Source organism: Ranitomeya variabilis, chromosome 2 (assembly GCF_051348905.1).
Source record: "Ranitomeya variabilis isolate aRanVar5 chromosome 2, aRanVar5.hap1, whole genome shotgun sequence".
NCBI lineage: Eukaryota > Metazoa > Chordata > Amphibia > Anura > Dendrobatidae > Ranitomeya > Ranitomeya variabilis.
Window position 1 is genome coordinate 821,181,608 of NC_135233.1, and position 24,974 is coordinate 821,206,581.

General features: G+C 41.2%; 1 protein-coding gene across 2 annotated transcripts in view; it reads left to right on the forward strand.

Annotated features, from left to right (window-relative positions):
* The first annotated feature begins 390 nt into the window (after nucleotides 1–390).
* Nucleotides 391–24,974, forward strand: part of HMGCLL1 (3-hydroxy-3-methylglutaryl-CoA lyase like 1) — a 125,199-nt gene continuing 100,615 nt past the window's right edge. For both annotated transcript variants that reach the window (XM_077292889.1, XM_077292890.1), the window contains exons 1-4: nucleotides 391–496; nucleotides 4,481–4,622; nucleotides 6,345–6,422; nucleotides 8,150–8,257. In XM_077292889.1, the coding sequence (XP_077149004.1) occupies nucleotides 4,527–4,622; nucleotides 6,345–6,422; nucleotides 8,150–8,257 (282 nt within the window). In that variant the 5' untranslated portion in view covers nucleotides 391–496; nucleotides 4,481–4,526. The remainder of the gene's footprint in view (nucleotides 497–4,480; nucleotides 4,623–6,344; nucleotides 6,423–8,149; nucleotides 8,258–24,974) is intronic.

Below are 24,974 nucleotides of genomic sequence, written 5' to 3' on the forward strand. Positions count from 1 at the left end.
AGCAAACAAGTAGCTTTTTGGCAGTTGTTTTCACGCTTTGAATCACACAGTGTAAATTGACTCTTATACATGTGCACGTATTGAGATTTTGGTAAGTAATCAATTGCGTCCTGCAATAGCTTATACAAAAAAAAAAAAAAACAAATAAAGAAACAGTGAAAACATGGAAATAGCCACCAACTCTGACTTCTTTTTTTTACATTTTGAAATAATCCTCCAATATAGTCAGACTCCCATCAATATCTCATCAATAGCTAGTCTCCTGCTGAATGTATCTTTACATTTATGAAACAAAGACACTTGTCTTCATTTGTACAGAAATCTGAGCATAGTGTGGTATCGCCCTTTTAAGCAGCTGTGCATCTTCGCCCCTTTAACAGAGATGCGATAGCAGCTGAGCATGCCTAGTGCAGAACTGGGATACAGGCAGAAAATGTATACCAGCAACCTGATAGAGTAAAATATACCGAGCAGATTACAGATCTGTACATTATGGGTAAGCATAAAGGCAAATAATGCGGAGGTGACCTCTGCAATCAATGATCAGAAATGTGAAAGGCATGCAATTTACTGTAATGTGCTGTATATGCTGGTAGAGTGCTGAGAAAGAAAAGGCAGGAAATGCTCATTATTATATTGGCACATTTGTTTATCGTGACAGAAATGGGTTATATGTATTGAATGTTTAGGATGCAGCTTGTGCAGGTCTGAGTTGGAAAGTAATGCAGAACATAAGTGGGTGTTAATTAGTGTGCAGCATTACAGAGCAATATTTTACTGGCACGTTTTCTTCAGCAGGTGTTGGTTTATTAATATTACTGTTAAAGAAACTCTTATTTCTTTTATTTTATTTCATACATTGTACTTGACTGCCATCCATTGTTTTATCAGATCGCAGTCGGCCCAATGTTATTCTATGGGGCAACTCAAATATGCGATTTGCCAATTCAGCATGAGCAAACAATCGCAGCATGCTGTGACACATCCGATAATCAGATCTCACTCACCCATTTAAGTCTGTGGGTACATGTTAAACATTGGACTGCACTAGGATGTCATGTAAGCGCAGAGACATTAGGGAAAATCTCTGCATCTGTGCTGCATGCAAGACAATTGCAAAACTCTGAGAGTGTTTCAACCTGAGTGTCATTATCATACTCTGCCCCATTCTCTCTCATGAGAATTGACGGCCGTGTGACCCCAGGATGAGTCTGGTAAAATGTTTTCCAGTTTAGAAATTATTACTATTTAGATATATCCTATTCAAAGAGTTCTCCGGGACTTTAATATTGATGGCCTATCCTTAAAATAGGTCATCAATTTCTGATCGATATCCCCATCGATCAGTTGTTCTGAATGTTTATGGTGGCTGAAACTGCTCAGTAACAGAGCTGTACAGCACAGCTCCATCGACAGGATAGTGTCCGTGGCCGAGTACTGCCCATCTGACCCCTATTGATGTGAATAGGGCATGGATGTGCAGTACCCAGCTGCTTCCATTATACAGTAGATGGAGCTGCGCTGTGCAGCTACATAACTGAGCAGTTCTGGGAGCAGCTTATCAGTTGAGGAGCCAGGTATTGTACTCCCACTGATCAGACATTGATGACCTATCCCAGGTCTGTTGATAGGGTCCTAAAAGATCAGGGGCCCATGCCCCAAAAGTACCTGTCTCCCCATATGACATCCCAACCAATTAAAGGGGAAAAACACAATAGCAGTTAAATAGTGTAGTTAGGGAACAGTAGGTAAGTATATTAGAAAATAGTTTAGATTACGGTATAAAATAGGGATTTAGATTAAAATTTCTTTAACCTCTGAACCACCCATTTAGCCCCCTTATGACCTTGGATATGTCCATACATCCAGGTTGGCTGGTATTTACAGACCTTGTATGTATGGATTCATCATGGCGATATTGCATTCACAGGGATGTCATTGTGGGGGCCCAATCGTTGCAATTGTGACCTGATGTCATCATGATGACCTCCAGGTCACCAGGCACTAGCAAGATAGCTCATGGGCAGTACATAACCTAACTAACTTAACCTAACAGGGCTGCAATGTTTTATACCAACAATCAGACTATAAAGAGTGAAAATCCCATAGTGGGACTATGTAAAATAGCAAAAAAAAAAAAATTGGAATAATATTTTTGTTTTAAATCACAAGATATGTAGAATTGTGTAGAAGAGCCAAAAAACAAAACAATGCTATAAATGTGCTATCACTGTAGTCATACTAACCCAAAGAATAAAGCTGCCTCATCAATTTTACCGCACGCTAAACGGCATGAAAAAAAATCCCAAGAAACTATTGCTAAATTGCTGGTTTTTGTTCATTCTGCCTTCCGAAACTTGGAATAGAAAGCGATCAAAATTGACATGTACCCGAAAATGTTACCAATAAAAACGGCAACTCGTCCCCAAAAAACAAGCTCTCAAATGACTCCGTCGGCAGAAATGTGGAAAAATTATAGCTCTTAAAATATGGCGATGCAACTATATTTTGCAATAAAAAGCTTTTTTTTTAGTGGGTGACAACAGCCAAATAGAAAAAAAAATGATATAAATATGGTATTGCACTGACCTGAAGAATAAAGTAGTCTAATCACTTATACCTCAAGAGGAACGTTGTAAAAATAAAGAAAAACAATTCTTCATCTGCTGTTGATTTTTTTTCACTCTGCCTCCCAAAGATCGCAGTAAGGCCCTGGTCACATTTATCCTGTGCTCTGCTGATTGCTTACACATGGGTTTCTGTGTAAATCTCTGAAATACATTGCAGATGGAACCCCAGGTGGAAGATACCCTATAGTGAGGTAGATGAAGGCACTGTGGACATCGTCTGGCCTGTGATCCGGCGCTGTCCGTCTTTTTAGGCATGCATAAAATATGGCCATAGATTTATGCACTTCTGAATATAAGGACAATGCTGAACAGAGGCTAGACTGAGTGCAGAGTAACTGTGCTGCCTCATTATAGTAAAGGCAACCCTCAGGCGTTTCATTTGAATTACATCACTCAGAAATTTAGATGGAAACCCCAAAGTAAGTGCTCAACGTGCCACTCAGAATAAGGGTAGAGACACACTGCCATATTTCTTGGGTGAGAATCACATTGTAAACCTTGTACTGGCTGTGGGCTCTCCTGACCTGAGCTTGACAGCTGCATAGTAATCCATCATGCTGTCATGCTCAGGTCAGGAGAGCTGCCGGCTAGTCCATGCGGTGCGATGCGATTATCACACGAGAAATAGGGCAGTGTGTCTCTGCCCTGAATATGATCCCAAACGTTATGTAAAATTTTCTTTAAAAAACCTTCAGATCAATCCATGTAAAAAGCAAGTCCCCACTCAGGTCTATAATCCATGTTTCTGTTGGAAAAGCGAAATTGCTCCTCGACCCCTAAAAGATATTCAACAATCCAAATGCCCCCTTTCTTCTGATCCCCAGTGTGCCTAAACCACATTTAGCATCTACATGTTTGTCATTTCTGTAGCGATGACAGCCAGTCTAATTAACGAGTGCTTGTCTCCTCACCACAATGTACTGGTCACTACAGCATACAGTGGACTACAAAGTACTGGGGACGACAATGGCAGTTTGCAATTTTTATTCAGCAACATCCACTGCTGATTATTTCTGGAAAAAACCCATGGAGTCAAAATCATCACTACCCCAAAGGGTTTTCATAGAACTTTTATTTATTATTACTTTGGTCAGAATCAAGTTATTTCTGTGACCATTGTGGGTTTTTCTGTCATAAAACGAGGGGTACCAACAATTTTGACCACGTGTGCATATAGTGCGATGGGCCCATAGTTCCCTATATACTTTACTATGGCCTAACAGGCCTTTATACATGTCATTATGGGCACCACAACCGGATCATAAAAAAAACCAATAAAGATTATACTCATCTAATCTTGACTACCAGCCTCCGTCTGTTCTGACTTCTACAACCGGTCCGCAGAAGTGGCACGATGTTGTGACATCATCTCAATACCTGCGTAGGTACGTTGAAATCTCATAAGCCACAGGTCTATGGTAAACCTGCAGCTTACAAGACAGATAGTGATAGGGCACAGAGCTTGTGTCATGGGATTGAAATGTGTTGGCGTATTGACGCTAACACAGTTCAATGCTATCAGTGTTAAAGTCTGGAATAACCCCTTTAATGGTTTAGGTCATGAATATGTTCTCATGGCTAAAAGGTAGAGTGTCTCTTGCTCTGGAGACCTTTCCGCACTACATGGGCAACAAATTAATTTGAAAGGTTCAGTTGGTATTACGCAGTACGTTATTTCCCTCGTGGTGCTGCTGTAGGAAAAATGAACGTTGCATTGCGATTGTTTTCAAAGGATGCTTCTATCAAGTAGTGAATGTGCAAATTGAATAATCTCTTTAAAAGAGAACATATTATGTAATGGAAATCACACAAAGCAATTGTACAAGTCACATGTTTTTCTTTTGTTTCAGTTATTTGTTAATTAAAGCAAGCCTGTCTGACTGTTTATTGTGGCTGATGGGTAACGTCCCAACTGCAGTTAAGCATTGTCTCAGTTACCAACATCTTCTAAGAGATCAAAACTGGATTGGAGATGTAACAACTTCTGAACAAGTACAGTATTAAACAAAACATTTTTGTAACATGCTTTTTTTTATTGCTTATGTATGCTTTTTGTATGTTTCTTGTACATGTGTGTTTACACGGATGTACATGTGTGGTTTCATTTACAGCTACCTGGTAAATATTTCCATTTGATTAATAGTGTTTTAGTACCTTTTAGTATTAAGGTGTTAGGAACCACTGGACGAAGGATTTTTAAATATGGTACCCTATTAATCATTGTCATACTGGGTCTTTCAAGTTCCCTGCTTGAATGTCACAATGCACATCACATTCCATTCACTCTGTATTGGAATGCCAGAGATAGCCAGGTACAGCTCTCGGCTACCTGCCTGCTAAACATTTCATTGATAGTGGCAATGATTACTTCTTTCACTAAAAAGGGAGTTTACTCTAAGGGTATGCCCACAAAGTGTCTCTTAAAGGCGCCCTATAAAATGGAAATAATGCCCAGCACTGTTAAAACCACATTACTGTGCACATGTTCCGTTTTATATCACATGTTTTAAACACTTTCTCTCATCTACGCAAGAGAAATATACATGCTGCTGTCTGGAGAGATGTGTCGCATGTCCATCTCCACGGGTGATCTGCGGGCGTCTCTGAAGGTATAGTATACATGGGATTTCTTGAAATCCTTTCCACTATACTGTAACAGCTAGACGCTGATCGTTGGATGCTGTACAAGTACACAGCGTCCAACATCTGTGTGCAATGTCACCAGTGATCACTGTATTACCTGTACACTGACACTGTATACAGAGCTCCTGTGTATTAAGTCACTGGTGATCACTGTATTACCTATACACGGACACTGTAAACTAAGTACACACATTTCCTGTGTGTAATGGCACTTATGTAGATATCAGTATCGTGTTTTTTTTAAATTAATGATCAGTATTGTAGTAATCGCTCACCATGTGGTGGTAATATGTGATTCGGTCATGGTGCAGTAGTATTTGTCCCTTGTATGTGGTATTATTGATCATTTTAAAAATAAAAATAAATGTACCTAAAATTGTATTGGATATTTTAACAAATGTTTAATAAGTTACAGTAGAGTAGAGCCCGGCCAAGAGAGTCTACAAAAGCTGCTGGCTATGTATTTAATCTGGTGATGGGAACTGTTAATGTGTGACTGGTGAGGATGTGGTGCAGAAGTGAAGCTTTTCCAATAATGGGTGGTGGGACTGTGGAAGTTTCGAGGGTTGGAGGCGGAGCTGGGGTGGAATCTCAAGGGGGCCCCGAAAATGTTGCCAGTATGGGTCCCCAAAATACGTAGTGGCAGCCCCGTAGACCAGATAGCATGTATCACCTGTCATGTTATTTGGAAAGAGTGAAGATTTGCTGTTGCTGTTGTATAAGTATTTATTAATCATAAAAATTGCAGCCTCATTTTTTTTTTCTTTGGGGGGGGTATATAGTTTATCATAGATTCAAAATGAATGATTACCTTCCTGTCATATCTCAAACACCTCTTAACTTTTCTTAATTAATATAACTAGTGACTATTATAATATCTTAACTAGCATATAGCTGGGAGATTATCTAGGCATTTACTTTTGATGCTGGGAATTGAGGGATACTAGTATCAGGGTGACTGTAAATGACTAAATGAATGTAAATAACTGGAAACAACAATGGACTTTGTAAAATATTTGGTTATACTTGGTTATTGAATTTAATACATGTTGTATTGTATTATTTCTTTAGGAGCCATGTGCAAGTGGTTTTCCAAAATATGTCAAAATAGTTGAAGTTGGGCCAAGAGATGGTTTACAAAATGAAAAGGTAACATATGGAGTTATAAAAAGTTCATATAGAAGTCATTATCAAATTAAAATAATACAATCAATATTCATCTAATCAAGTCAATATTTAGTAACTAAACATTTACCAGCAGCTAAGAAACTGAGCAGTTAGTTCTTTGCACTTGGTCGGTAATATTTTGCTTATTGTCATTTGCAACCTGTTTAAGTTCTTTAGCTTGATAAAATGTGACAAAGAATGGTGTGCTATTGATTTTCTCATTGATTTCTCATTGTGAATACTAATTAAGTTTTCCCATATAGCTGGCCATAGATATAAAGATTGTTCTAGGAGAGTATGTTGAAGCTCCAGGGCTCTAATGGAAAGCATATAGCAGCTACTATATATGTTTAAGAAAGGTAAAGGATCCAGCTTCTAGTATACGGTATATAAAAACATTACATTTTATTTAATCCAGTAAAAAAGTGAAAAAATATATGTACTTTGTAAAAAGTTGACGCAAATTCTCTCCATAAAAAGCCAATGCATTTCGAAAGCTGTAGCGTTCTTCGTCTTAGTACAAGGCCTTTACCCAAAATGCCATGCAGTGGTGGGCTTTCCTGGATTCCCCACTGACTTTATTAGTTTTGGAAGGGGCGAGCTGGATCATTTTGTTTATTTGAGCTGCTACTATATACCTTTTAAAATAGTGGTGTGCTATTATTTATCAAACAGCCCTTAAAGGGGTTTTCCCACAAGCAAAGTACATTTTAATCAATAGATTTTGGAACAATAATAAGTTTTACAATTGGATGTGTTTAAAAAATGTTCCTGTGCTGAGAGAGTCTTATAAATGTGCTCCTGCTGTGTACTGCGTAATGTGTAACAATGCTATTCATTTGAGAGAGATGTGCAATATCATATGAACCATTTCTATTTAAAGTCTGGCTGGTGAATTTCAGTCCTCATAAACCCCATGAGAGGAAAGCTTAAATACAGCCTTTGTCCTGGCACAAAGTGAAACATAAAGTAACAAGTCCATACAATATACAAAAAAGGTTGCACTCTATCATGCTAAAGCATATGAAATATATGAAATATGAATAGCAATATGGCTTTTCAATATTAGGGAAAAGAATTTGAGATGCTTAGCATAAAATTTGGCCAAATTATATCGGCCCATCAACCATCGTCAAGGTGGTCTCAAAAACTGATGGGTACCTACGTGTGTGAACATCTCTCTTAGGCCGGAGTCACACTGCAGCGAGATACGGCCGGGTCTCGCAGGTTAAAACAAAGCTCTGGCACCGGCACTCCGGAGCGGAGTGTGCGGCTCCATGTATTGCTATGCGGCCACACGCTCCGCTCTGGAGTGCCGGTGCCAGAGCTTGGTTTTAACCTGCGAGACTCGGCCGTATCTCGCTGTGTGTGATCCCGGCCTTAAGCTGATGTCTGAATTCCTGGGTGAATGTGGACACCTCTGTCAGCAATGCCTGCATGTATGGGTAGGTAGGAACCTTCTGTAATTAAAATCACCACATGTTGAAGGGCGAAGTGCTCGGTCAGTGAGCTAACATACAAATGACAAAAAACTGACTGGCACATCAGTTAACTTTACAGTGCACAAAGATAATTTTTTTCTGCTACTTTTGTAGTTTTAGATGGAGAAGTACAGACGGCTAAATGAAAATGTATCATAATTACAGGAAGATTATTATCTGTAAGAATAATGCAAATTATAATATTGATATTTATTATTTCCTTTTCAGACTTTTGTACCAACTGATGTTAAAATTGAGTTAATCAATCGCCTCTCAGAAGCAGGTCTACCGGTCATAGAAGTTACCAGTTTTGTCTCTTCCAAATGGGTTCCGCAGGTGAGATATTTATTGTCCACCTTGGGGACACTTTTTTTCTTACTTGAATGTATTTATTTCTGGCTACAAATCATTTTTTATAATTGGGTTTCAATGAAACATTTACACCATTTGCCTTCAATAGTTTCTGTGCTGCAATATCTATTGCATGCTGCATAATGAGTTAACTGAAAATCTGTCAGTAAACTTGTTATAATGTCCAGGGGGAGAGCTGGTACATTTTTTATCTATCTTTTCTTTTGTTCCTTTCAGCCAATTTATGACAACACACCACATCAAATTTGAATGTGCAGGGAAACAAAGCACCCGTGAAAGCCAAATGGAGTAAAATTTGTAATGAAACCAAAATGCAAAAATGGTTTGTCACCTATCTACCACCCCATGACTAATGCCTAAATGCTGTCGGGAGGAATAAAGTTAATTTCCTCCCAGCAGCGGACATCTAAGAGCTGATGCTGTGCAGGTTAAGAACACTATTAACCTGCAGATTAAACCTATATCAGGGTAATAGCATTTTTTTCACGTGACAGGTTCCTTTTAGAGAAATGACCACTGTCAACTTTCATTTCCTTTACAGTTATTTATATTTTTTTAATATCTACATAACTTGTCTACTAAATAAACCTTTCTGCAAATGAGAAATATGGTAGCATATACATTTCAACAAAGAGAAAAATATATTCTAAGAGATGGAAACCTGAAGCTGGCAAGGTGAAAGGTTTAACAGAACAGACAATAAGCTTTTGAATTGATTTCAAATTATAGTTCTTGGTATATTGAACACCTAGCTAGAGGGGGAGTGAGAGGTTAACCTTGAGGTCAGGGAAAAGATATCATCCAACTCAGATAACACATTAGATTGTCAATGACAAACGTGCCCTTGGGTTTGGGTGAAGAGCAGCTTTGGCCTGATAATAAAACCAGCACACTTGTTATTTAGAGAATTGGGCTTTTATGCAACATCTTATACACTGTAGTGAATATTGGTTTATGAAATTAACTTATAAATGAAACACATGTATAGACTGTGGTTTACATTAGTGTCGTATCCTTGTCTTCTCCTTAGAAAATTTCTTCACATCTGAATAGGGATGAACAAACCCAAATGGGAAAGTATAGGGTCCGTACTGGACATCTAGTGTCCGTTACTGAACCCCAAACACAGACTTTTTACTGTACGTCCGGTCTCCTGTTCAGGTTGCAGCACAGTCAATCAACATGGTTTTAGACTGTGGGCACTTGAGAAACCATCACAGCCATGCTGAGTATTGGCATGACTCGAGTGGTAGGCACTGCACGTGACTATTATCTGTGGTAGTACTGTGCTAGTACTGCGCTAAAAGCCACTGAGTGTATGCTGCCAACTCATATGTGAGTATTGTGCTAAATGCCGCTGTGTTTATTTTGCCTGTGAGAGTACTGTCCTTTAAGCCGCTGAGTGTACTCTGCACTACCCTTTCTGTCAGAGTACTGTCCTCTAAGCTGCTGTGTGTACCCTGCACCCCCTGCCTATGGGAGTACTGTCCTTTAAGCTGCTGTGCATACTCTGCAAAACCATCTATGAGAGAACTGTGCTAAACACTGCTGTGTGCACTCTGCACCTGCCTGCCTGTGGGAGTACTGTTCCTTTGAGACACTGTATGTACTGTGTCCCCTCCTCCCAGCCTTTGGGAATACTGTTCCTTTAAGTCATGGTTTTTTAGTAGCCTGAGAAATAAACAATTGGCATCAGCCATCTCATTGTCATTTCTAGACCAAATAAATAATTATTTTGGACCGTTGTGCTTTTTAGTAGTTTTGAAAATCAATATATTGCATCAACTGTCTTGTTGCCATTTCTAGGCACAAAAAAATATTTTTTCTCAACTGGTATGTGTTTTTTAGTAATCTGTGAAATTAATAATTGGCATCAGCTGTCTAGTTGCCACTGTTAGGCCACAGAAATAATTTTTCCATACCATTGTGACTTTTTTAGTAGTGTGGCAAATAAATAATTGGCATCAGCCATCTTCTTGCCATTTGTAGGCCAAATAAATAATTTTTCTGTACCACTGTGTCTTGTCTAGTAGTGCTTCAAATACATAATTGGCATCAACTGTGTCATTGCCATCAGTAAGCCAAATAAATAATTATTCAGGATAGCTGTGTGTTTTTTAGTAGTCTGGAAAATAATTAGCATCAGCCATCTAGTTGCCATTTCTAGGCCAAAGAAATAATTTTTAAGGACCTGTGAGTGCTTTCTAGTAGCCTGGGGAAAAAATAATTGTCATCAGCCATCTTCCTGCCATTTTTAGGGCAAATAGATATTTTTTCAAGACTGCTGTGTGTTTTCTAGTAGTGTTCCAAATAAATAACTGACATAAGCCATCTTGGTGCCAATTATATGCCAAATAAATATTTTTTCAGTAACGTTTTGTCTTTTTTAGTAGTCTGGGAAATAAATAATTGGCTTCAGCCATCTCGTTGTAATTTGGAGGCCAAAGAATTCTTTTTTTTCAGTGTATCTTTTCTAGTAGTGTGGTAAATACATAATTGACATCAGTTGTCTCATTACCATTAGTGGGCCAAACAAATAATTTTTCAGGACCACTAGATTTTTTTTATTAGTAGTTTGGGGAAAAAATAATTGGCATCAACCATCTAGTTGCCATTTCAAGGCCAAATAAATAATTTTTTAGGACTGTGTGTTTTTTATTAGTCTGGGAAATAAACAATTGGCATCAACCTTCTCATTGACATTTCTAGGCCAAAGACATATTTTTTCTTGACCAATGTGTGTTTTCTCTTCTTTTTGCAAACAAATACAGTGCCTTGCGAAAGTTTTCGGCCCCCTGGAATGTTTTAGCCTTTTCCCATACATCATGCTTCAAACATAAAGATACCAAATGTAAATTTTTGGTGAAGAATCAACAGCAAGTGGAACACAATTGTGAAGTTGAACAAAATTTATTGGTTATTTAAAATTTTTGTGGAAATTCAAAAACTGAAAAGTGGGGCGTGCAATATTATTCGGCCCCTTTACTTTCAGTGCAGGAAACTCACTCCAGAAGTTCATTGTGGATCTCTGAATTATCCAATGTTGTCCTAAATGCCTAATGATGATAAATATAATCAACCTGTGTGTATCCAAGTCTCCGTATAAATGCACCTGCTCTGTGATAGTCTCAGGGTTTGTTTGAAGCACAGAGAGCATCATGAAGACCAAGGAACACAACAGGTAGGTCCTTGATACAGTTGTGGAGACATTTAAAGCTGGATTTGGATGTACAATTAGTTCCAAAACTTTAAACATCCCAAGGAGCACTGTGCAAGCGATTATATTGAAATGGAAGGAGTATCATACCACTGCAAATCTACCAAGACCCGGCCGTCCCTCTAAACTTTCATCTCAAACAAGGAGAAGACAGATCAGAGATGCAGCCAAGAGGCCCATGATCACTCTGGATGAACTGCAGAGATCTACAGATGAGGTGGGATAGTCTGTCCATAGGACAACAATCAGTCATACAAAGCACAAATCTGGCCTTTATGGAAAAGTGGCAAGAAGAAAGCCATTTGCCAAAGATATCCATAAAAAGTGTTTAAAGTTTGCAACAAGCCACCTGGGAGATACACCAAACATGTGGAAGAAGGTGCTTTGGTAAGATGAAACCAAAATTGAACTTTTTGGCAACAATGCCAAACGATATGTTTGGCGTAAAGGCAACACACCACCCCCACTGTCAAACATGGTAGTGGCAGCATCATGGTTTTGGCCTGCTTTTCTTCAGCAGGGACAGGGAAGATGGTTCAAATTGATGGGAAGATTGATGAATCCAAATACAGGACCATTCTTGAAGAAAACCTGTTGGAATCTGCAGAAGAGACTGGGATGGAGATTTGTCTTCCAACAAGACAATGATCCCAAACATAAAGCAAAATCTACAATGGAACGGTTCACAAACAAACGTATTCAGGTGTAAAGGCCCCGTCTCACATAGCGAGATCGCTGCTGAGTCACTAGTTTTGTGACGCAACAGCGACCTCAGTAGCGATCTCGCTATGTGTGACACGTACCAGCGATCAGGCCCCTGCTGCGAGATCGCTGGTCGTGTCGGAATGGCCTGGACCTTTTTTTGGTCGTTGAGGTCCCGCTGACATCGCTGAATCGGTGTGTGTGACACCGATCCAGCGATATCTTCACTGGTAACCAGGGTAAACATCGGGTTACTAAGCGCAGGGCCGCGCTTAGTAACCCGATGTTTACCCTGGTTACCAGCGTAAATGTAAAAAAAAACAAACAGTACATACTCACCATCTGTTGCCCGTCAGGTCCCTTGCCGTCTGCTTCCTGCTCTGACTGCCGCCGTAAAGTGAGAGCACAGCAGTGACGTCACCGCTGCGCTCTGCTCTCACTGTACGGCGGCTCAGTCAGAGCGGGAAGCAGACGGCCAGGAACCTGACGGGCATCAGATGGTGAGTATGTAGTGTTTGTTTTTTTTGGTAACCAGGGTAAACATCGGGTTACTAAGCGCGGCCCTGCACTTAGTAACCCGATGTTTACCCTGGTTACCCGGGTGCTGCAGGGGGACTTCGGCATCGTTGAAGACAGTTTCAATGATGCCGAAGTCGTTCCCCTGATCGTTGGTCGCTGGAGAGAGCTGTCTGTGTGACAGCTCCCCAGTGACCAAACAGCGACAAAACAGCGACGCTGCAGCGATCAGCATCGTTGTCTGTATCGCTGCAGCGTCGCTGTGTGAGACGGGGCCTTAAGAATGGCCAAGTAAAAGTTCAGACGTCAATCCAATTGAGAATCTGTGGAAATAGCTGAAAACTGCTGTTCACAAACGATCTCCATCAAACCTCACTGAGCTCGAGCTGTTTGCCAAGGAAGAATGGGCAAGAATTTCAGTCACTCAATGTTAGGGTTTGCGGAACGCACAAATATATTTATTGATGTGATTGGTGCGTTCGCAATCCGGGATCCACCGTGCAGGAAATATCCTGCCGCTAAGTAAATGGCGGCACAATATGGCGGTATTAACCAGCTCTGTTAGCTTCACAGAGTGGCCAAAAAACAAAGCTCTGTGCCCTGTTAACTCTCACAGAGACACAGGCTAACTACCCAGAAGAGAGCAGTCAGTGGTCATGCATGCACACAACACTCCTCGCCGGAGGTGCCAGCGTTCTAGAGGCTTATTTCAGCCAGGTCCCTGAACACATTCATGCATATGACCACAGTGGCGCAAAGCATGTAACTTTAGAAGATACTAGCGCATGGCCGTGTGGCCATGCGAGCCTTAAATAGCTGCAGCGCGTACAAGACCTTCCAAAAGAGGACCAATGAGAGAATACAGAGCCTGCGTACCTTCAGGACCTTCCTAGAAAGACCAATAGATTTGGCTGCAGTACCTGAACATGTGATCCTTGATCTCCACTGAGAGATCTTACCCTGGGCATGCTCAGTGTGTGCAAAGCAGGACATAGTCCCAGAAAAGCCTGTTCGCTGTAGATCAGTGCAGGGTACAATAGCAGAGCCTGGAGAGGCAGCAATAACCCTTTGCACAGAATCAGACTCAGTGAGACACTGGGACCGACATCTCCGCTGAGCAGGCTCCACTGCGGCCGATGGAGAATGGGAGACCGCAGCAGACACGGATCGAGATTCCCCCTGTGCAGCAGAGGAAACTCATCTCCTAATACTCAATGTACAAAACTGATAGAGACATTCCCCAAGTGATTTACAGCTCTAACTGCAGCAAAAATGTTGCGCGACAAAGTATTAAGTTAAAGGGGCCAAATAATATTGCACGTCTCACTATTCAGTTTTTCTAGGTCAAAAAATAAAATTTCCTGGACCGGTGTGTGTTTTCTAGTAGTCTGGGAAACAAGTAATTGTTATCAGCCATCTCATTTTTTCTGGACCGCTGTGTGTTTTCTAGTAGTATAATAAATAACTGGCATAGGCCATCTCATTGCCATTTAAATGTCAAATAAATAATTTTCTGGACTGGTCTGTGTTTTTTAGTTGTCTAAGAAATAAACACTTGGCATCAGCTACCTAGTTGATATTTCTAGGCTAAAGAAATAATTTTTCCGGACTGTTGTTATTTGTTTCTAGAAGTGTTGCAAATAAATAATTGTGATCAGCCATCATGTTGTAGCCAAAAAAATATTTTTCAGTGACACTACAGTAGTAGTCTGGCAAATAAACAATTGGCATCAGCCATCTCGTTGCCATTTGTATGCCTAAGAAATCATTTTTTCAGAACCGATGTGGTGTTTTTTAGTAGCCTAAGAAATAAATAATTGGCATTGGCCATCTGATTGCCATTTCTAGGCCAAATAAATAATTTTTCAGGACTGCTGTGTGTTTATTAGTAGTCTGGGAAATATATAATTGGCATCATCTGTCTTGTTGCCATTTCTACCCCAAATAAATAATTTTTCAGGACTGCTGTTTATTTTTTAGTAGCATGGCAAATAAACAATTCATCAGCCATATCATTGCCATTTGTAGGCCAAATAAATAATTTTTTTGTACCTCTGTGTCTTTTCTAGTGTGGCAAATGCATAATTGGCATTAGCCATCTCATTGCCATTAGTAGGCCAAATAAATCATTTTTCAGGACTGCTGTGGGATTTTTAGTGGTCTGGGAAAGAAATAATTGGTCTCAGCCATCTAGTTGTCATTTCTAGGCCAAAAAATGTTCCAGAACAGCTGTGTGTTTTCTAGTAGAGGTGCAAATAAATAACTGGCATCAGCCATCTAGCTGCCATTTGTAGGTCAAACAAAAATGTTTCAGTACCACTGTGTCTATACTAGTAGTGTGGCAAATAAATAAATCTCAGCAGCAGTTTTACTGTTCCACTATATGTATATACACGAGTACTATTTCTAAAAAAAATTGTATACTCTGCAGTCATGTTTTTGGGAATAGTGTGTCTAAAATAAAATTCTACTCTGCAGCCATCTCTTTCCCATTAGTGGGCTGAAAAAAATATTTTATTCTACCTCTGTGTCTGTATGAGTAGTGTGTCTAAAATATTATTATACTCTGCAGCCATCATGTTGTGAGTAGTGAGTCTAAAATAAATTCTGTTCAACTGTGTCTATATAAGTAGTGTGCCTAAAAATGCGTCTCCCATTTGTGGCCCGAAAAAATTTTTTTATTTCACCTCAGGGCCTATACGAGCAGTGTTTCTAAAACATTTGCATACTCCGCAGCCAAGTTTTTGAGAGTTGTGTGTCTAAAATAAAATTTTACTGTGCAGCCGATTCTTTTCCATTTTTGTGCCAATTTTTTTATTTTATATTACTGCTGTGTCTAAAAAATTATTCTACTCTGCAGCCATTTGTTTGTGAGTAATGTGTCTAAATAATAATTCTATTATACAGCAGTCTCTTTCCCATTTGTGGTTACAAAAAAAATATTTTATTCTACCTCTGTGTCTATACAAGTTGTTTGTCTAAAAAATCATTCTACCATGCAGCCATCTCTTTCCCATTTGTGGGCCCAAAAAGTACTTTATTTTACCGCTGTGTCTATTTGAGCAGTGTTTCTAAAAAATTTGTATACTCTGCAGCCATGTTTTTGGGAGTAGGGTGTCTACAATAAAATTCTACTCTGCAGTCATCTGTTTCCCATTTGTAAGCGGAAAAAATTATTTTTATCGCTGTGTCTATACAAGTAGTGTGTATAAAAATTATTCTATGCTTCAGCAGAATTTTTGTGAGTAGTGTGTCTAACAATAATACTACTGTACCGCTGTATCTGTACGAATGGTGTCCATTAATAAAAAAATAATTGTGCCTTTAAGCCTCTGTGTACTCTGCAACGCTGCCTTTGGGAATACTGTGTCAAAAAGTATATGTGTGTACTGTGCCAAAAAGCCTTTGTGCATACTGTGTGAAAAGCCTCCGAAACTACTTTGCCAAAAAGCTCCGGAGAGTACTGAGTCAAAAAGCCTTTGTGCCTACTGTGCCAAAAAGCCTGTGGGAATATTGTGCCAAAAGCCTACGTGTATATTGTGCCAAAAAGCCTCTTTGTATTTTGCAGCTGTGTCTGTACAAGTTGTGGGTCTAAAAATACTTATACTCTGCACCTGTGTCTGTGGGAGTACTATGCTTAAAAACAAATTCCTCTGCTCTGCAACCCTGTCTGTGGGAATACTGTGCAGAAAAACCTGTGTGTGTACTCTACATGTGTATCTGTGGGAGTACTCTAAAAATAAATTCAGTGGGGGTACTCTGCAAAACAGCCTGTGTGGGTGTGCTCTGCAAAACACACTTTTTTTTATTTTTTTATTTTAATTTCGGGTGCGGCTGCTAGACTTCTGAGCCAAATATGTGTGTATTGTGCCAAAAAGCCTCTCTATGTACTCTGCACATGTGTTGTGAACTATATTTATTGGCTCCCTCTTGTGGTCACTAGCGGTATTACACTTGGATCATCTTTCTCCAGGTTGGTACCCACCTGGTTCGTTAGGCCTTGGGTGTTCCTATTTAGACTTCCTGGAAACTCAGTCTAGTGCCTGGAATCGATGTAGTCAGTCTATGTCTGTTTGCTCCTGACTCCTGGTCTCCTGTTCTTTGCAAGATAAGCTAAGTCCTGCTTTCTTATTTTTGTTTATTCGCTTTGCTTCTATTTTGTTCCAGCTTGTTCATAATGTGATTCCTGATTTTTGCTGGAAGCTCTAGGGGGCTGATATTCTCCCCCCACACCGTTAGTCGGTGCGGGGGTTCTTGGATTTTCAGCGTGGATATTTTTGTAGGGTTTTTGCTGACCGTATAAGTCTCCTTCCTATTTTCTGCTATTAATTAGTGGGCCTCTCTTTGCTAAATCTAGTTCATTCTTACGTTTGTCTTTTCTTCTTACCTCACCGTTATTATTTGTTGGGGGCTTGTATTATAACTTTGGGGTCCTTTCTCTTTAGGCAAGTGAGGTCTTATTTTCTCTGAAAGGGTTAGTTAGTTCTCCGGCTGGTGCGAGACGTCTAGAATAAACGTAGGTACGTTCCCCGGCTACTTCTAGTTGTTGTGCTAGGATTAGATATACGGTCAGCCAAGTTACCACCTCCCTATGAGCTGGTTTTTGTGTTTGCGGACTTAGCTGGAACTTCTGAGATCCTCTACCACTAGGATCACAACAGTATTCCAGGCCGAAAGTGAATATTTATTGCATTGCAGAAGTGGGATTAAAAGAAAAGAAGTTCTGAGTTTTTTTTTTTTGTTTTTTTTTTCTTCTTCCCCTTTTTCCTCTGAGTGGCTTGAAGCTCTGCTGCAGACATGAATGTTCAGACTCTGATTACTAGTGTGGATCAGCTTGCTGCACGAGTGCAGGGCATTCAGGATTTTGTTATTAGTAGTCCTATGTCAGAGCCTAAGATACCTATTCCTGAGCTTTTCTCTGGTGATCGATTTAAATTTGGGAATTTTAGGAATAATTGTAAATTGTTTCTATCTTTGAGACCGCGTTCGTCTGGAGACTCAGCTCAGCAAGTTAAAATTGTTATCTCTTTCTTGCGTGGCGACCCTCAGGATTGCGCTTTTTCATTGGCGCCAGGAGATCCGGCATTGGCAAATATTGATGCATTTTTTCTGGCGCTCGGATTGCTTTATGAGGAGCCCAATCTTGAAATTCAGGCAGAAAAAGCGTTGCTGGCTATCTCTCAGGGCCAAGATGAGGCTGAAGTGTATTGCCAAAAATTTCGGAAATGGTCCGTGCTTACTCAATGGAATGAGTGTGCTCTGGCCGCAAATTTCAGAAATGGCCTTTCTGAAGCCATTAAGAATGTGATGGTGGGTTTTCCCATTCCTACAAATTTGAGTGATTCTATGGCTCTGGCCATTCAGATAGATCGGCGTTTGCGGGAGCGTAAATCTGCTAATCCTCTTGCAGTGTTGTCTGAACGGACACCTGACTCAATACTATGTGATAGAATTCAGACTAGAACTGAACGACAAAATCATAGACGTCAGAATGGGTTGTGTTTTTACTGTGGTGATTCTACACATGTTATCTCAGCATGCTCTAAACGCCTAACAAAGATGGTTAGTCCTGTCGCCATTGGTAATTTGCATCCTAAATTTATTTTGTCTGTAACTCTAATTTGCTCATTGTCTTCCTACCCTGTAATGGCATTTGTGGATTCAGGTGCTGCCCTGAGTCTTATGGACTTGTCGTTCGCCAAGCGCTGTGGTTTTGTCCTGGAGCCTTTGAAAAATCCTATTCCTCTTAGAGGAATTGATGCTACGCCATTGGCAGAGAATAAACCACAGTATTGGACACAAGTGACCATGTGTATGACTCCTGAACATCGGGAGGTGATTCGTTTTCTTGTTCTGCATAAAATGCATGATTTGGTCGTTTTAGGTCTGCCATGGTTACAGACCCATAATCCAGTTTTGGATTGGAAGGCAATGTCTGTGTCAAGTTGGGGTTGTCAGGGAATTCATTGCGATTCCTCGTCGGTGTCTATTGTTTCTTCTACTCCTTCTGAAGTTCCGGAGTATTTGTTGGACTATCAGGATGTATTCAGTGGGTCCAGTGCCCTTCCTCCTCATAGGGACTGTGACTGCGCTATAGATTTGATTCCTGGTAGTAAATTTCCTAAGGGACGATTATTTAATTTATCTGTACCTGAGCATGCCGCAATGCGTTCTTATATAAAGGAGTCTTTGGAGAAGGGACATATTCGTCCATCCTCTTCCCCTCTTGGTGCGGGATTCTTTTTTGTAGCCAAGAAAGACGGGTCTTTGAGACCTTGTATAGACTATCGGCTTCTGAATAAAATCATGGTCAAATTTCAGTATCCTTTGTCACTATTGTCGGACTTGTTTGCTCGGATTAAGGGTGCCAAGTGGTTCACCAAGATAGATCTTCGTGGTGCGTACAACCTTGTGCGCATTAAGCAGGGAGATGAATGGAAAACTGCGTTTAATACGCCCGAAGGTCATTTTGAGTACTTGGTGATGCCTTTTGGGCTCTCTAATGCTCCCTCAGTGTTTCAGTCTTTTATGCATGACATCTTCCGGAAGTATCTAGATAAATTTATGATTGTTTATCTGGATGATATTCTGTTTTTTTCTGATGATTGGGATTCTCATGTAAAGCAGGTCAGATGGTGTTTCAGGTTTTGCGTGATAATGCTTTGTTTGTGAAGGGCTCAAAGTGTCTCTTTGGAGTGCAGAAGGTTTCCTTTCTGGGTTTCATTTTCTCCCCTTCTACAGTAGAGATGGACCCAGTCTAGGTCCGAGCTATTCATGATTGGACTCAACCCACGTCTGTTAAGAGTCTTCAGAAGTTCTTGGGTTTTGCTAATTTCTACCGTCGTTTTATTGCTAATTTCTCTAGCGTTGTTAAACCTTTGACGGATATGACCAAGAAAGGTTCTGATGTGGCTAATTGGGCTCCAGCAGCCGTGGAGGCTTTCCGGGAGCTGAAGCGCCGGTTTACTTCGGCGCCTGTTTTGTGCCAGCCTGATGTCTCACTTCCCTTTCAGGTTGAAGTGGACGCTTCTGAGATCGGTGCAGGGGCTGTTTTGTCGCAGAAAGGCTCTGGTTGCTCTGTGATGAGACCTTGTGCTTTTTTTTTCTAGGAAATTTTCGCCTGCGGAGCGGAACTATGATGTTGGTAATCGGGAGTTGTTGGCCATGAAGTGGGCATTTGAGGAATGGCGTCATTGGCTCGAGGGAGCTAAGCATCGTGTGGTGGTCTTGACGGATCACAAAAATTTGATGTATCTCGAGTCTGCTAAGCGCCTGAATCCTAGACAGGCTCGTTGGTCGTTGTTTTTCTCCCGTTTTGACTTTGTGGTCTCGTACCTGCCTGGTTCGAAGAATGTGAAGGCCGATGCTCTTTCTAGGAGTTTTGTGCCTGACTCTCCGGGAGTCTCAGAGCCAGCTGGTATTCTTAAAGAGGGAGTAATCTTGTCGGCCATTTCTCCTGATTTGCGTCGTGTGTTGCAGAGATTTCAGGCTGGTAGACCTGACCCTTGCCCACCTGATAGACTGTTTGTTCCTGATAAATGGACCAGCAGAGTTATCTCCGAGGTTCATTCCTCAGTGTTGGCGGGGCATCCTGGGATTTTTGGTACCAGAGATTTGGTGGCTAGGTCCTTTTGGTGGCCTTCCTTGTCGCGGGATGTGCGTTCTTTTGTGCAGTCCTGTGGGATTTGTGCTCGGGCTAAGCCTTGCTGTTCTCGTGCCAGCGGGTTGCTTTTGCCCTTGCCCGTCCCGAAGAGGCCCTGGACACACATTTCCATGGATTTCATTTCAGATCTTCCGGTGTCTCAAGGTATGTCTGTCATCTGGGTGGTGTGTGATCGCTTTTCCAAGATGGTCCATTTGGTGCCCTTGCCTAAGTTGCCTTCCTCTTCTGATCTGGTTCCTTTGTTCTTTCAGAATGTGGTTCGCTTGCATGGCATTCCTGAGAATATCGTGTCTGACAGAGGATCCCAGTTTGTGTCCAGATTCTGGCGATCTTTTTGTGCTAAGATAGGCATTGATTTGTCGTTTTCATCTGCCTTTCATCCTCAGACTAATGGCCACACGGAGCGAACCAATCAGACGCTGGAGGCTTATTTGAGATGTTTTGTTTCTGCGGATCAGGATGATTGGGTGACCTTCTTGCCATTGGCTGAGTTTGCCCTCAATAATCGGGCTAGTTCCGCTACTTTGGTTTCGCCATTTTTCTGCAACTCTGGTTTTCATCCCCGTTTTTCCTCGGGTCATGTTGAACCTTCTGACTGTCCTGGGGTGGATTCCGTGGTGGATAGGTTGCAGCGGATTTGGAATCATGTGGTGGACAACTTGAAGTTGTCACAGGAGAAGGCTCAGCGTTTTGCCAACCGCCGCCGCGGTGTGGGTCCCCGACTTCGTGTTGGGGATTTGGTTTGGTTATCTTCTCGGTATGTCCCTCTGAAGGTTTCCTCTCCTAAGTTTAAGCCTCGCTTTATTGGTCCTTATAAAATTTTGGAAGTCCTTAATCCGGTGTCTTTTCGTTTGGATCTTCCGGTGTCATTTGCCATTCACAATGTGTTCCATAGGTCTCTGTTATGGCGGTACGTTGTGCCTGTGGTTCCTGCTGTTGACCCTCCGGCTCCAATCTTGGTTGAGGGCGAGTTGGAGTACGTGGTGGAGAAGACCTTGGATTCTCGTCTCTCTAGACGGAGGCTTCAGTATCTGGTCAAATGGAAGGGCTATGGTCAGGAGGATTATTCCTGGGTGGTCGCCTCTGATGTTCATGCGGCCGATTTGGTGCGTGCCTTTCACGCTGCTCATCCTGATCGCCCTGGTGGTCTTGGTGAGGGTTCGGTGACCCCTCCTTAAAGGGGGGGTACTGTTGTGAACTATATTTATTGGCTCCCTCTTGTGGTCACTAGCGGTATTACACTTGGATCATCTTTCTCCAGGTTGGTACCCACCTGGTTCGTTAGGCCTTGGGTGTTCCTATTTAGACTTCCTGGAAACTCAGTCTAGTGCCTGGAATCGATGTAGTCAGTCTATGTCTGTTTGCTCCTGACTCCTGGTCTCCTGTTCTTTGCAAGGTAAGCTAAGTCCTGCTTTCTTATTTTTGTTTATTTGCTTTGCTTCTATTTTGTTCCAGCTTGTTCATAATGTGATTCCTGATTTTTGCTGGAAGCTCTAGGGGGCTGATATTCTCCCCCCACACCGTTAGTCGGTGCGGGGGTTCTTGGATTTTCAGCGTGGATATTTTTGTAGGGTTTTTGCTGACCGTATAAGTCTCCTTCCTATTTTCTGCTATTAATTAGTGGGCCTCTCTTTGCTAAATCTAGTTCATTCTTACGTTTGTCTTTTCTTCTTACCTCACCGTTATTATTTGTTGGGGGCTTGTATTATAACTTTGGGGTCCTTTCTCTTGAGGCAAGTGAGGTCTTATTTTCTCTGAAAGGGTTAGTTAGTTCTCCGGCTGGTGCGAGACGTCTAGAATCAACGTAGGTACGTTCCCCGGCTACTTCTAGTTGTTGTGCTAGGATTAGATATATGGTCAGCCAAGTTACCACCTCCCTATGAGCTGGTTTTTGTGTTTGCGGACTTAGCTGGAACTTCTGAGATCCTCTACCACTAGGATCACAACACACATGTGTCTGTATGAGTTGTTGGTCCAAAAATAGTTATACTCTGCACAAGTCCTGTGGGATCCATGCCTGTTTCATTTTAATGAATATGAGCTTGCCCAAAATGGCTGTGGACAGGAGCATGCGCCAGTCTGTGATCACACCTCCTGCCTTGCTAAACACATGTCCCATGCTCATCAAATTAAACTAAATTTTATTCAAACGTTGCTAAAAAATCACAAACACCTAAACTACAAATAATGCCCACCAGGCAAAAAAAAAATCAATATTCTTACTGAATCAGATAACATATATAATAACCTACTAGTATGATAAAAACCACATGGAGTGACCACAAAAAAGTGCCTGAGTGGCCCTAGAGCACCCTAGAATCTCACCTGCCTACCTTAAACGTGAATTTGTGCCCTTGCTCAATGATGGCTCACTGTAAATGTCCTTTATACCGCTCTATTCTCCACCATTACCAAAACCAACACTTCATGTCCGATAGAAAACCAGACCATAAACCCATAAATTAGGAATGATAAACTGACAAAAAATTTCCACACAGCATATGGTGTCTGAGACACGGATAATAGAGGGAGGGTTTGTGAGCAGCTATAGGGAGTGGACCTCAAGGAGTCACCATACCTTGATGCCAACCGATTAAGAGCATATATTCAATCACAATGACAAGCGTCCAAGATGGCCAGATAAACAGAGATAAAAACATCAAATACCATCGATATGTAGGGGCAATAATAAAGGTTGGACCTGATACATGGTTCACCCTCAAGTATCCCTAAAAAGAGTGTCCCTACCTTGCCGTGGAGGTTGGCACCCTAGCGTGTAAGCAAAATGGTGCCCCTGCTCACCGACAGCTTACCCTCACTTACCTTGACATTCACACTCCAGATAATGAAGGCACGAATAAGCCTCTAATGGAGGGGAAGGAGGGGGTGTTTAGATTTATTAAAATATAACAAGATGATTACATCCAATAGGATGGGGAAGGTGAAACACTCATAGCAGAGATTCCTAGGCAACTCATTTCAAAAGATCATAGTAGATCCAACCACAAGTGAGATTATTCAAGGCAAGGTTTTTTCACTGGTTGGTGGAATAAAGACTAGGATGATATACAAGCCACCCATTCACTTCCTTGTGGTTGTCACAACACTAACAGACAATCACCACAATAAAAAAGGTATCTGAAATCTTACAAATAAATCAAGCCTTGACTATATTACATATACATGAAGAATCTTACACAATTCAAAGAAAAACCCATGCTCCAAAACACTTCAGGATTATTGTCCCAATCATAGAGACATATAACAATGAATAACAGAGTCAATAACAGACTACACTTATCTGATACTTCTTAATGTGTATGAACAGCCTCAACGCGTTTCTCTTCCATGATAAAAGTTCATCAGGAGACACATGGAAAAAGCAGTGTCAGTAGTGTTGAGCATTCCGATACCGCAAGTATCGGGTATCGGTCGATACTTGCGGTATCGGAATTCCGATACCGAGTTCCGATATTTTTGTGATATCGGAATCGGAAGTTCCCAGTGTATGGTTCCCAGGGTCTGGAGGAGAGGAGACTCTCCTTCAGGCCCTGGGATCCATATTCATGTAAAAAATAAAGAATTAAAATAAAAAATATGGATATACTCACCCGTCCGGCGTCACAAGCCGCGACGTCATTGAATGCCCTAAACTCCTCATTCTTAGGAACGGAGGCTGCCGGTTACATCGGTAAGGTCCAAGGGCCGCCGGACGGGTGAGTATATCCATATTTTTTATTTTAATTCTTTATTTTTTACATGAATATGGATCCCAGGGCCTGAAGGAGAGTTTCCTCTCCTTCAGACCCTGGGAACCATGTAGGATACCTTCCGATACTTGTGTCCCATTGACTTGCATTGGTATCGGGTATCGGTATCGGCGATATCCGATATTTTTTGGATATCGGCCGATACCATCCGATACCGATACCTTTGAGTATCGGAAGGTATCGCTCAACACTAAGTGTCAGTGATCGTGACATCAGATGCAGCTAACAGCCTGGTTCATGCACATTACAAAGCTCAGGCCATGTGTCCAATTTGGAGACCCAGAAGTTAAAAGGGCCAGACTCATCAATTAGTATGTGGAGATGTGTGAGAATATTCTTCTACTCTGTTGTTGAAACTGTCAAGCTCATAGATTTTATCCCTTGAACTTGTGTTTTGTTGTCGTTTTCTCTTTCTGTCGAGTCACAGGAGACACACCTTTTCTCTTGGTGTTTGGGTTCTGTTCTCTGGCTGCAGTCTGTCTAGCTTAAACCAGGAGTTTTCATTTGTCCACCTATCACCTTTTGGGTGCAACATTATAGTCTCTCTCCTAGTAGGCGATCCTTCTGGTGACAGATTCATTTAGATGTTTTGACATTGTATTGATGTTTGGAGCTAGTCCGTGAGCGTTGAACTAAGGATTTTCACCTTGCTGTTGATACACTGTGCACCTCTCCTCTGTTTAACTTTAGTAAGAAGGCAGTATATTTGTTAAGAGTAATTACTTTATTTTTGTTTGGTATTTAATTATTTACTTTACTCACTGTATCATCTTTCCTTTATTCAGCACACTTCTACTCTTGTATTTATTTCAC